Below are 12,643 nucleotides of genomic sequence, written 5' to 3' on the forward strand. Positions count from 1 at the left end.
AATTGAGGGTTTCTATGCTCGATGTACAATGTTATGGTTCTGACGAGCTGACCTGCTGCAGGGTCAATACATCACTTTCAGGTTAAACGATTATTGGGCGCTTTGTATGGAACGGACACTGATAACGATGAGGATATGGAGAGCTGTAGAAATAGTTGGAAAGCACAGACAGGCCTGTGTTCATTTTATGGGAATTATGCGACTCTCATGTATAGATCTCAGTACTCTCTAGGTCCACAAACATGTCCAATCGGTCGTATAGCTGTCAGTGGAAGGAGAGACACACGATCTGACCGGAATGCATGGCATCCATAGTGTACAGGTGGCTCCCTCGCTGCCGCGTTTATCCGCCTTTTGTGAGACTCTGTGCTTCATTCTCCAATCCATTTACTCGTCAATCTCTCAATTCGCAATGATGTTGAATCTATCTATCAAACTTTGAGTGGTATCCTTGACAACTTCTTCGATGGGCCGGTATTTTATACCTAACATCTTTTGCGATTTGGCTGAGTCCATGAAGTTGGCCACGGCGTTGATTCTTTCTCTGGCTCCCGGAGAATCATCGCCTTTAGGAACGTTGGGTAATTGGGGGAATTCTTTGTTCAAAATCTGTCCAGGCATCCTAGTCAGCATCTCATGTGATGATTGATGATCAGGAAGCTCGGATATCGAGAACACTCACGACGCAAACATCATTTCCGCTGTATCTTTCACTACTAGCCAGGAACCTCTCTCCACTTGCTTCGGGCACTGACATGGCTCTAACGTGAACGAGAGCGACTATTCGTGAAGGCCAAATGGTCAGCCTTCGCCGTAAGAGCCTGTAGCAAGCAAGAATTTACTAACCATCTCGAACGTCTACAAAACTGGACCCTGGTTCTGGAAGGTCCTTTTGGGTCCTTTTACCATTTACAAAAGGCCAAATACGACCTGCGGACGTTGTGTCAGCTTTGGACTAGTAGAGAGTTGGAGACGCACTCACGATTGATCGAGTCATTCAGGCTCTCAGGAGAATCACATTGGTGGATGATGGGCCCGTACGTCTGCGACGTATCAAGTGTGGATCAGCTTCGATGACTTCTCATTTGGGATCCAAGCAATCACGAGCTCACCATGACAGGATGAATAGTAGCTCCATCGAACTTGGGTTTCTCAACTTCGAAGAATTTCCAGAATGCTTTTTCGGCCAAGACTTTACTGGCTGCATTTCATACGTCAGCATTGGCTAGAACGAAGAAGAAGACACGATATATAACCCACCTCGGTATTTATGGCCACCATCCGCTTTACTGCCTAACTTCTCACATACTCCTACACTGACAGTGTTCCAGCTTGTCTCATCGTATCTGTGACAAGGATCAGTCAGATGTGGATGGTATTACGGAGCGATAATGAACTCACCGGACAGGACAAGGCATCTCTGGATCATTGACTGTGCCACTGGAGCTGGTGTAGACGATACGACCGATGTCGGGGCTGAGATATTCCGGTTAGTGATTTCAAATACCTTAGAACAAAAGACCTACTTGTTCTTCTTGATACTTTTCAAGACATTGACAGTGCCGTTGACTGAAGGCTCAAATAGATCCTCAGGCCGCTCAGCGGCGAAAGTGACGGGACTGTCGTGTATTGCAAAATCTGTCAGAAGCGAGAATGGATGGCAAGCAGTAAGGGTAACTAGCTCACCTGGCGGTATGCGCTACACCGTCTACCCCCTTCACAGCTTCATCAAATGCCCCTTCCTGAGGTATTTGTCAGCCTACAGAGCGTGATGATGGGGAAGTTGAGTCTCTTGTGTCGGACTAACCTTGGCGATATCTCCAACTATAACATATTCAAACTTTCCCTTTGTGTTTTTGAACAAGTTGACGAGGTAATCTCCCTTGGAAGCTGATCGGACTGTTCCTCTGACGTTGTACCCCTCATCGAGGAAAGCCTTGGCAACATGTCTGACAGGCAAGAGATCAATCAGGATCATGTAGAGGTCCTAAGATTTCTGACTCACGAAGCGATGAAACCGGATGCCCCAGTAACGAGGATCAAAGAGCCGGGTGGAACAGCGGGCATTGTGAGGACTGTTTGGTGAAGTGTTATTTGATTCAGCGAGTTGAGATATAGTGAGTTGCTGGAATTAAAGCTGTCATGGCGGATAGATGGGGTCTTTTAACATGGAATACCTCAAGCATCCTAGGCCAGAGGTGTTATCAGGTCGATACTCGGTCCGACGTAGATAGGGCAGTCGCGTTGCTGGTTACTTGAACCCGAACTCCCGAGCAGATTACTGGAATTGAGGGCTAAGCCATTGGATGCAGATAAGCATGTGACTATGGTATTTTTATGTGTATGGTACAGTAGTGGGTCGACCATCCTGTCAAGGAATGCATTCGTTCTGGGCATAGGCCCAAGTAAATATATATGTCATTGCTATGGGAATACGGAAGCTGGCGCGTGCACAGTAGGGTACGTATATCACCTGGCCCAAGGACGCGGTTGTTGATAGCACCTACAGCGTTGATCACCTTTCCCTCTTATGGTTCATTTCGTATGCTCTTGACTAATCGATTAGATGGCACAAAGGACCCAATACCCGATGCATGCGACGCCTTTACGCCCTCGCCGAAACAATCCCATCAGGTTACTCACCTTTTCTTTATCCACTTGAATCCCACATCAAGGACCAGGTGAGCTCCGCTTTTCAAAATGAGCTCCACCTGATCATTCACGATTTTTGCTATCTCAACTTCACAAATATGTTCACCTTCGAGCCGTCATGCCAGCAAGTCGATAAGGGTCAGTTGATCATAGTCTGCGCGGAGAGGATTCTTTGAGATGTGATCGACCTACACGGCGAGGATGTCATGTACCTCAGGATCTTCTGTGCGTATTCATCGATTTCCTGCCTGTGAAAACCTGATGGATGAAGATATTGATGTGTTCATATACCTAGAACTCAATCGCTTTGACCTCTTTCTTCGCACAACAACTGCCAGCCATTATCTGAGCTTGACGATACAAAATGGAATATCTCAACATCGATGCCATGGTATCAACACCAGGTGCAGGGCCTAGCAGACCAACCCCTCCACAGATACAATCGCAACCTTTACCGCAACCTCATTCACAATCACATCATCGCTCACAATCACAGTCACAAACACAGTCGCAGTCCAACGCGACGCAACCTACAAGGCCACCGAAACGGCTGAGAACAAGGCGTGCTTGCGATTATTGTAGAGAACATAGGATAAGGTGAGCCTGGGTCGATTCAGTTGGTAAAAATCTGCTGTCCTAACCGGTCACCATCGAATAGATGCGAGTACACCAATGGGAACGAACAAGGCTCTTGTGCCCATTGCGAGAACTTCGGTATCCCCTGCATGAAAGTTGCAGAAGCCCCGCCAGTAGGTCAAGCGGTGTAATCATACTCACAGCGTTCGTTCAGCTGACCCCATAAGTTCAATTCAGGATGAAAGACCACGCGCAGCCAAAATGCAGAAGAGCGGCGGAGGATCATCAGCAAGGGATGAGTCTGCGACTATGAGTGAATCACCGAGGGCTTTGATTCCAGGTACTGTAACAGATCATCTATATCTGGGTGAGTGGAAAGTTTCAATCGTAGTCACGAAGCCGCAGTCTCACTTATCTCCCCTCAGGTCCAACATCTTTCTCTCAGCAAGTCCATCACCATTTCTCCGGCACGCCTTTCGCTCTGGATCAACTCCGCAATCTAGAAGAGAAATTAGAACTATCATATGATGTTTTTCAGTGGGCCAAAGGCACGGGATTCCTCGTTGGTAGCAGGGGGAACATGGCTAGCTCGCCTCTACCCGTTTCTCCTCAGAACCGTCGGATCAATCCAAGTAGCGCACCTACCTTTTCAAGAATCAATGATAAGGTAGTTGAAGAGATTGGTGGTATTACGATGTGGAACAAATGTGAGTCTTCGAGAGTGCCTGACTCCTCCATTCATGCCATGACAGCCTGTCATCGTCAAGTTGTACCTAATCATATACATGTTCATCAGTGATGTATCAAGCCCAAACTCGGATAATCCCTGTGTGGCCAGTAGTCTCAGTCCACGAGAGGTACGTTTTCAGGATTAATGACACCGAGCAAAACTAATCGTTACGATTCTCGCTCAGTCTGGGCTCTGAGGGACCGACAGAAGAGTTTCTACAGACTTTCATCACCCATCATCCGGAATCAGCGCCAATAACTCCGCCCCTCGCGCAACTCGCCTGGCGTTATGCACTCTTGCAGCGATGTCACGCGATGTCCCCTCCAACATTCGCGAGTCCTTGCTATCAGCTCTCAATGCAGCTGTGGATGCCCATGACTTCTCCACCAGCTCGCTATCTACGGTCCAGCTTTTACTTCTGCTTAGTGTCAATGATGTGTTGGCAAACGAGATTGGCAGGCCAGGTAGGGCGGTATACAACGCGACTAGAATGGCTACGGAAATCGTAAGTTTCATGTACCTGGTTCTATGCGCAAACATGCTCACCTTATTGCTATAGGCTCTGCATCGTAATGTGTCACCGACCTTCGCTGCGGTTTCTCATCTGCATCGTCGAGCTCGAGTCTGGGGTGCTTGTATCATAGCAGATCGATGGTGGGTGTCCTTATATACCATCATGTTTCATCCGTCGATTGATATTAACAACCCTTCTGCTCACCTGCAGGTGCTCGGTTCGACAGGGTCAGATGCCCAGTCTCGATCTGTCTCATGCAGATGCACCTCTCCCCTTCTCCTATCCAGATCATGTCGTAGAGCCGGACCTCACTCTAACACCATGTTTCATGTTCCATCTTGCTATGACACGTTTGGCGGAGTTGTTAGGCAGAGCATGTGAGTGTACAAGTCTCCATTAATTTTTTGGAGCTTATACCTCTATTTGTAGATCACCTGACTGGTACACCTGCTGGACTCGCACGAGCTGAAGATCTCAAGCTATTATTGTGGCAGAGAGATTTTGAAGCATGGGTAGAAGGGCTTCCCGCTCAGTGGCCATACTCATTCCGACTGGAAACCCCAGAGGCAGCTTCCATTTTGAGTCTTCTGGCGGTCTCAGTACTAGTGAGTTGAGATATATTCTGGAAAATAATCATTTTGTACTGACACGGATCCCAGTATACGTTCCTTCAACCATTCTTTTGGCCTACTGCTCCTATACCGCCCAATCTGACATATCGACCGCCAGCAAAGATGATGGAAGACTTACAGAGTAGATCGACAGCAGCGATAAATTGGGTCAGTGGCTCGGGGCAGTATTACTTGGATATCTGGTCAATGCTCATACACCCGTTTCGTGAGTCTTGTTCACATCACATGAATTATTCTATTGCCTGACTGATACTCGCTCTTGCAGTGAGCTGTCTGCTTGTACAAGCCAAAGGTCTGCGTTCTGGTGATCCCTTAGCTGCGGTCATGTTAGACACCGGTATTCAGAGCATACAGAGTTGGGCGGAATGTGGACCGAATCGATCACTCATGCATCTACCTCGCGATGCTATCTCGAAAACAGTAGAAATCCTCAAGACAGAACAAGCCTTAGTATTTCCCTGGATACCGGCTACCATCAGTAACTGGATGACGGAAATGAATTTGTAGCATCATGTAATTTGTATCGTTTACGAATAATGGATTTTGATATCTATATTTGTTATCGCTTGGATAACGGAATGTGATAGTTCGCCAGCTCGCACCTAGTATTCGTCGCATGGAATATTCACTATAGAAACTCAGATGCTTCTAATAGACGCAACACTGAGAGGTTAGGGCCAGAATTTAGTGCACCCTGCGCCTTGGTGAAGTGTTATCTCCACGTGACCTATCAACTCGGAAACTCGGTTCAGCGAAGTCAAGTGACATGCAACATCGATTGTCCTCTTTTTGTCCTCTTTCAATCCTCTGTCGGTATGCAATGAGAATAATCTAAGTGGACAATGAGGTCTTGACATCCACATGAACGGAAAAGGCCGGTAGATTAGACCGTGCAAGGTTCTATACTTAAGAAGGCAGACCGCCATCACGATGTCACATCAAATATCTATCTTCTGTCTGAACCCAGCCCATCCATATCCTCAGCTTCGTCCACAACCCCAATCAAGACCTCAACACCGTCATGTCTTCCTGGCCCAACGCTCACAACACCACAGTGTCGAATCCTCGTCTCAAGCTGCTCAACCAGCTCAGGACTGGTGATACAGCTTTGATGACTTTTATAGGGCTTCCCAGTGTCCGATTAGCACAAATCGTCTCGTCGACAGGCTTGGATGTGAGTCAAGCTGTGAAACCTCCTGTGAATCTGGCTGATTACCTGTGTAGGCCGTCATTGTGGATTGCGAGCATGGTAAGCTCCTCGTTTGTCAACTTTTCCCTCCTGTCGTGAAGCTGACTCGTGTGGTGTAGGTCACGTCGGTGACGATCAAATGCACAATGCGGTTGCAGGTATCGCTTTCAACGGATGCTCCCCTATCATCCGAATTAGAAGTCCTCATCCAGATCTGATCAAGCGAGCTTTGGACACCGGAGCTCAGTACGTAACCCCCTTTCTTGATAATGCAGTGTATCGCTGACAGGTCGTTTCATTTGTAGTGGTCTGATGATACCAATGATCAACACTGCTGAAGAGGCCGCTGCGGTCGTCAAATACTCCAAGCTTCCTCCAAGAGGATTGAGAGGTCAAGGTTCACCTTTCCCAGGATATGCCTTCGGGGTGCCTATCCCCGAATACAACAAGCAGTGCAACGAGACTTTGTTGACCATCGTCCAAATCGAGACTAAGGAAGGAGTAGAAAACGTAGAATCGATATGCGCTGTCGATGGTGTTGGTGAGTGAACGGACTTCCACTTGTACACAGTAATATATCGTGATCATGACTGATGGGGTACACAGATATGATCTTCATCGGTCCTAACGATCTGGCAATGTCACTACTTGGCTATGCACCCGCCAAATACACCGAACCGGTCTTCCTGGAAGCTATCGATAAGGTGGTCAAAGCTGCTAAGAAGCACGGTAAATGGGTTTCTAAACTTGTATATAACGGACAACAAGCCAAGGACGCTGCCAAGGACTTCGACTGTCTAGCCGTAGGGAGTGATTCAAAGATCTTGAAAGAATGGTTCACTGAGCAAGTTAACGTTGTCAGAGGCTAGATCAGTAGATCCATAGACGGTATCGTGTAGCTAGGTGAAAATGCGATCGGAGGATGCAACGTACAGTATTCAGCCGGAATATGCCAAGGTATTCAACGCAATGCATGAGATATCTCACTACGGCGGACATCTTGAGGTCTTCTCCCTGACAGGACACGATTGAATCCGTTCCCGCATGGTAGCTATACCACTTGTTGTGATATTATCGCCGTCGATACAAGGGTGTTCCTCTAGGGAACACAAGTCCGATAAAGATTACTCCTCCTAGGCACCATTCACCGTCCTCCTAATAAGGTTTACTCCGCCCGTCCAACACAATAACAAATGATCCTCAGGAGAACTACTAGCCATCGCGATATCCCGAGGTCAACTTACATACGTAGTCCTGTGATCAGTGGTTGCACAATGGTGTCAGTCCGGGAGGACAACCTTCATTCGCCTGGGAAAGGATGCTTGAAGAGGAACCCAGCTCTGCCTTCCGATAAGAACTCACGAACTCAGCTACTTAAGACCATCGCATATCATTTAGAAAGGAAACTGTTCCACGCATTGATTGCACCGTACACCACCACTTCACCACAATGGCTCCTGCTGCTCCTTTCAATCCCCCTTCGCCGGATCTCCCAGGAAAGCCTCACGTCCCAAAATGGGTGCCGCCACCACCTACCAAGGAGACTCACAACTTCGCTGAACTTCATTCCGTTGATCTATCTCTGCTTGACTCCCCCGATCCCAAGGTACAAGAGGATCTCGTACAGAAAGTTAAAGAAGCTATTCGGGAAGACGGCTTCCTGTTTTTGGAGAACTACGGTGTTTCGCTCGAGCAGGTACGTTGCATCTGAATAGCTCACTGCGCTTATGAACTGAAAGCTGAAATCGTGCACAGCTACACAGACAATTCGCCATTGCTCAGTACCTTTTCAGAAACTTCTCTGATGAAGAGAAACAGCGATTGCTGTTCCATCCAGAAGAGCGAGGTACTTGGGAAGGATATAAACATCCTTATGGGTTCAAGGTGAGATCCATTGCCAGGCTTCCCTTGATAACTCAAGCTGATACACACCTTGCAGAGAGAACGAGGTACCCCCGACTTCTATGAACAGTTCAACTTTTATCCACCTGAATGGGCTGATCACAATCTCTGGCCAAAAGTACTCCTTCCTTTCGCTGACGAGATTGAAGCTTTTGCCACTGTGAGTGCCTCTTCGCTCCCGTTGGTCCTCGAAATACATTGGGCTGACAGGTTACCGTCAAGTATCTTACAACCTCGGTAAACCGAAGACTGCTCACTCTATTCTCTCGAGCTCTCGAACTCCCCGATGATTACCTGTGGGATAACGTCCAGTCAAAAGGAAGTCCATCTGGCGAAGGTTATTTCAGACACGCTCTCTACTCGCCAGTGGACGATGCAACCATTAAAGCCGGTAAAGGTATGAGAATGCTGGGTCACAACGATTTCGGTACCACAACTCTTTTGTTCTCCGTCCCGATCTCCTGCCTGCAAATATGGGGAACAGATGAGCAATGGCACTACGTTCCTTACAAGCCTGGTGCTCTGGTCATCAACATTGGAGAGACCTTGGAGATCGTTTCCGGTGGTCACTTCAAGGCCACGAGACATAGGGTCTATCAACCACCTGCTGATCAAGCGCACGAGGAAAGATTATCCTTAGTGCTGTTTAACTCAAGTGTCGGAGATCTCAGAATGACACCTGTAGATAGTGAGTCGCTACAACTCCCGAAATGATGTTCAGCGGCTGATAACCTACTGTAGGCTCTCCATTGATCAAACGAGAAGGATGCGTTGACTCTCAAGGTCTATACAGGGAGTTCAAACGGGTCATGGATCAAGGTGTCCCGGTAAGCGACTGGTGGTGGTTCCCGCACGACAGCTGCTGACTCTGTTTGCATGACCAATAGATCCCAACAAACCGACAATGGCGAGAAATCAACATCGCTAAGGCACCTGATCCTCTTGACCCAGTCTCGCAATCTGTCGGGAAGGATCAAGCTATCATCGATGGCAAGCTCGTGACTGAGAGAGAGCTCTTAGGGGTAAGAGTGGTTCTCCCCGTATAGTGTTGTATATTGTTTGTACACGTGTAATGTCTCCTATAGCTATGCATCGGTTGTTGAAGTGGCTCTCTATCGGAATCTGCCTGTAGTTCTGAACTCTTTTGCTATCAGTTTGATGGACAGACGAAACATGCCGTGTTGTACCGAATTTCGGCGTGCCTGAGCTCCGCCCATTCGTGTTCTTTGTCCGCCATTTTAGGACCAGGACATCTCCTTATCTCAGTCACAGGAGCTCCACATGTTTACGTGTCACGCTTATCAGAGGATCTGCGTCGTTTCTGGGTTCAAATAGGGACGTGAAAGCTTTACGTGGCTCACAGGGCCCGAAGTCCCGACAAGACTCCGATCACCATCATCAACGTGACTCTCAGGTCCGTTTGGATACTAGGTAGCCGATGTCGCCTACAACCTGGGATCCCCATAGATATGCGTCTCTCGGGCGGAGCTCGGCAGCTTGGACCGTGGAAAGTAGAGTGAGGAAGTGAAGTTGATTTCGAGCTGGATCATGCGAGATACTGAGCTCGACTTTTGTCATGACCCGAGTTCATTGTTCGATAAAGTATCAATTGCATATATAAGCCAATCGCTGATTATCTCGAGACTCAAGTCACCCCAGCATCTTCTATCATTCATCAGAACAAACCTCACAATGGCCGAACCATTTAACCCACCAGCTGCCGACTTGCCCGGTAAACCCTTTGTCGAGAAATGGGTGCCCCCTCCCACCAGTAAACTTGACATTGACTGGGCTAAATTAAGAACAATTGAATTGTCACTCTTGGACAGCCCTGACCCCAAGGTCGTTCAACAGCTCGTTGATACCTGTAGAGAAGCCATCCGAGTAGATGGGTTCATTTTTTTGACTGATTATGGGGTTTCTTATGACCAAGTGAGTTTCCTTTATCTTGTTGATTTCGAAGTAGTGCTGACAGCCATCTCGTCAACAGCTCAACAGACAATTCAGTATCGCTCAATATCTGCACAGATACATGAGCGAGGAAGACAAAGAGCGACTTCACTGGAACCCAGATGAGACAGGTACTTTTGCAGGCTGGAAGCCTCGTTTCGGATGGAGAGTGAGTTCGTTACACAGTCGCAGTTCAAGGCCTGGTCGCTCAAAGACCCTTTCCTGCCATGACAGAGAGACAAGGGTGCGCCAGACGGAATTGAACACTTCAACTACTACGCACCACAATTCGAGTCCATGGACAGGGTACCTACCTGCATGCACCCTTTCTGGGATGAGATCGTCGCTTTCTGCAACTACCTGACTTACTCTGTCAACAGAAGGCTTCTCAAACTTCTCTCCAAAGTCCTCGAGCTCCCAGACGATTTCTTGTGGGACCGAGTTCAATCCAAGCAAGGCCCCGTAGGTCAAGGTTATTTCAGACAAGCTCTATACTATCCTGCCGATGACGATCTTTCCAGAAGGGCCGGTGGTACAAGAATGAACGGGTGAGTAGGGCTTCGCGACAGGCGAATGTAACGGAGGCTGATTGCAGCTCCAGTCACTGTGATTACGGAACTACCACCATGTTGTTCTCAGTACCAATCTCATCTCTGCAGATCTGGGGTAGAGACGAGAAATGGAGATACGTACCATACACCCCTGGGGCTTTGGTCATCAACATCGGTGAAACCCTTGAGCGTGAGTGCTCCGGCTCCGGACTTGTATGATCACCTGAACTAATAAGCTACCTCTTCAGTGGTATCGGGTGGCCACTTCCGAGCGACGAGACACCGGGTAGTTGACCCTCCTGAGGATCAACGTAACGAAGAAAGACTCTCGCTTGTTCTCTTCCAAGCTTCTGAAGGGGATCTTCGGATGGAGCCTGCTTATGGTATGTTCCCGCCGCTCAAGATGCAATGTGCTGCGCTGACGGGAACGCAATTGTAGAATCACCGTTACTACAGCGAGAAGGTTGTATTGATTCCCAGGGAGCTTACCGAGAATTCAAGAGACTTCGTGACAAAGGAGTTCCCGTAAGTGATCCAAGGCTTCCCGACCGCATCGAAGAGCGAAGCAGCATGAGTTTCGCTGACTCGAACGTCTCATGCAGGTCCCCACAAACAGACAGTGGCGAGAAATTCAAATCGCTGACTCTCATCACCCCACCGATGCTGCTCCCAACGACACTATCGTCATAATCAATGGTGCCAAACATATCCAACGGGAGTACCTTGGTGTGAAAATTCTACTTCCTGCATAGAGTGATCCTCTTGTAGCTGTTTCAGTTCCGTTGTACAAGGTGTTATGAATGATTATGCAACAGTTTCTCTACATGTACTAAGCTTTACAAATGGAACAATGGGCGTTGTTAACAGGACAAGACACTAGGACAGCCCACAGCCCTTGTGGCCGTCCGTCGAAGGGCTGGATGGCAACACCTTCCTCTCCATCTTATCCTTCATTCCTGGTCTCTGAAACGTTGTTCCGGTGGTATTGCAAGATAGATGCCTGAGCGATGTGTACCCATCTCAGAATACTAGAATGCGCCGCAAGAGCTTTGAACGGGCCCCTATCAACAGCCGCTAATCCTCGACCCAGAGTCAGCGTCTTTCTGTAGTCCTTATCTGGTTTACTATGCCTGGAAGTTCTCGCAGGTCGTCACATCTTGTTAATTCGTGTTCAAAGCCCGATGATTGGTCTCGTAAGCATCCTTATCATGTGATGAAGATTCCACCGCGCATAACCCTATTGCTAAGCCGAGGATCCCCCAGAGTTCCCTCACAGGAAGTTCGGGACAAGGGTATCGTCTCCCACTTATCCGCCTTCATAAGGAGACTTACGATAAGGATAGAACATCTCGTTGGTATGCGTTGAGCCTAACATAGAGGTGAGCGTGAAACCAATTGCATGCCACTGTATGAGCTTCTTTCCAATGCAGGCTAGCTAAGAAGCTCCCCATGATGTGTTGCAAGACATCATCTAGATAGGTGGATAGAAACCCTGAACCAAAACTGCCACATGGTATCGTTCATTGTGTCCTCTGCGCTGACTCCCTCAGAAGCAGTCAGAAAGCTTATCGATGCCAATAATAGCTTATCGCTGTTACCCATGCAGAGCTACTCGCAGTCGCTCCTTGGCATGCTGTAACAGAGGACACTCGAATTCGGGTAAAGATAACTTATCTGGGAAGTAGACGCCTCTCAGGGTTTGGGTCTCGTTCAGGGGTGTTTGGGACAACCGAAGACCCGAGTACATGGCTGTGACCAGGGACTGCTGAAAACTCGGGACAAGGAGCGAATCACGATCACCTGATTTGCTCTTGGGATTGAGAAGAGATCTCAGACAGACCGCTCAATCAAAGCAACCCACCTTTCATGCCATCGATCAAACAAGCATACCCATCTATAGGCCTATTGTCCGGCTTATCAACACCGGTTCTTATCTGACCCGACCTA

At 48.2% G+C, this 12,643-nt stretch overlaps 5 protein-coding genes across 5 annotated transcripts; 4 read left to right on the forward strand and 1 right to left on the reverse strand.

Annotated features, from left to right (window-relative positions):
* Window positions 1-402: 402 nt before the first annotated feature.
* Window positions 403-2,067, reverse strand: V865_003187 (uncharacterized protein; the record flags this gene model as incomplete). The annotated part of the gene is made up of 11 exons (XM_066226985.1): window positions 403-609; window positions 683-780; window positions 847-930; window positions 983-1,043; window positions 1,113-1,201; window positions 1,261-1,346; window positions 1,402-1,476; window positions 1,527-1,619; window positions 1,687-1,742; window positions 1,808-1,949; window positions 2,006-2,067. The coding sequence occupies 11 exons, from the start codon at window positions 2,065-2,067 to the stop codon at window positions 403-405; spliced, it is 1,053 nt and encodes a 350-aa protein (XP_066083082.1).
* A 973-nt stretch (window positions 2,068-3,040) lies between these two features.
* Window positions 3,041-5,611, forward strand: V865_003188 (uncharacterized protein; the record flags this gene model as incomplete). Its single annotated transcript, XM_066226986.1, has 12 exons — window positions 3,041-3,249; window positions 3,311-3,401; window positions 3,466-3,595; window positions 3,654-3,935; window positions 4,025-4,085; window positions 4,143-4,243; window positions 4,309-4,463; window positions 4,518-4,612; window positions 4,683-4,849; window positions 4,902-5,077; window positions 5,132-5,309; window positions 5,370-5,611. The coding sequence occupies 12 exons, from the start codon at window positions 3,041-3,043 to the stop codon at window positions 5,609-5,611; spliced, it is 1,887 nt and encodes a 628-aa protein (XP_066083083.1).
* Window positions 5,612-6,125: 514 nt separating this feature from the next.
* V865_003189 (uncharacterized protein) lies at window positions 6,126-7,162 on the forward strand (the record flags this gene model as incomplete). Its single annotated transcript, XM_066226987.1, has 5 exons — window positions 6,126-6,278; window positions 6,329-6,353; window positions 6,413-6,539; window positions 6,599-6,834; window positions 6,900-7,162. The coding sequence occupies 5 exons, from the start codon at window positions 6,126-6,128 to the stop codon at window positions 7,160-7,162; spliced, it is 804 nt and encodes a 267-aa protein (XP_066083084.1).
* A 581-nt stretch (window positions 7,163-7,743) lies between these two features.
* On the forward strand, window positions 7,744-9,241 carry V865_003190 (uncharacterized protein; the record flags this gene model as incomplete). Its single annotated transcript, XM_066226988.1, has 6 exons — window positions 7,744-7,989; window positions 8,049-8,177; window positions 8,233-8,355; window positions 8,418-8,883; window positions 8,937-9,022; window positions 9,083-9,241. The coding sequence occupies 6 exons, from the start codon at window positions 7,744-7,746 to the stop codon at window positions 9,239-9,241; spliced, it is 1,209 nt and encodes a 402-aa protein (XP_066083085.1).
* A 646-nt stretch (window positions 9,242-9,887) lies between these two features.
* On the forward strand, window positions 9,888-11,448 carry V865_003191 (uncharacterized protein; the record flags this gene model as incomplete). Its single annotated transcript, XM_066226989.1, has 7 exons — window positions 9,888-10,127; window positions 10,186-10,314; window positions 10,380-10,693; window positions 10,747-10,886; window positions 10,945-11,079; window positions 11,136-11,221; window positions 11,299-11,448. The coding sequence occupies 7 exons, from the start codon at window positions 9,888-9,890 to the stop codon at window positions 11,446-11,448; spliced, it is 1,194 nt and encodes a 397-aa protein (XP_066083086.1).
* Window positions 11,449-12,643: the final 1,195 nt, after the last annotated feature.

This window comes from Kwoniella europaea, chromosome 1 (genome assembly GCF_036810445.1).
Source record: "Kwoniella europaea PYCC6329 chromosome 1, complete sequence".
NCBI lineage: Eukaryota > Fungi > Basidiomycota > Tremellomycetes > Tremellales > Cryptococcaceae > Kwoniella > Kwoniella europaea.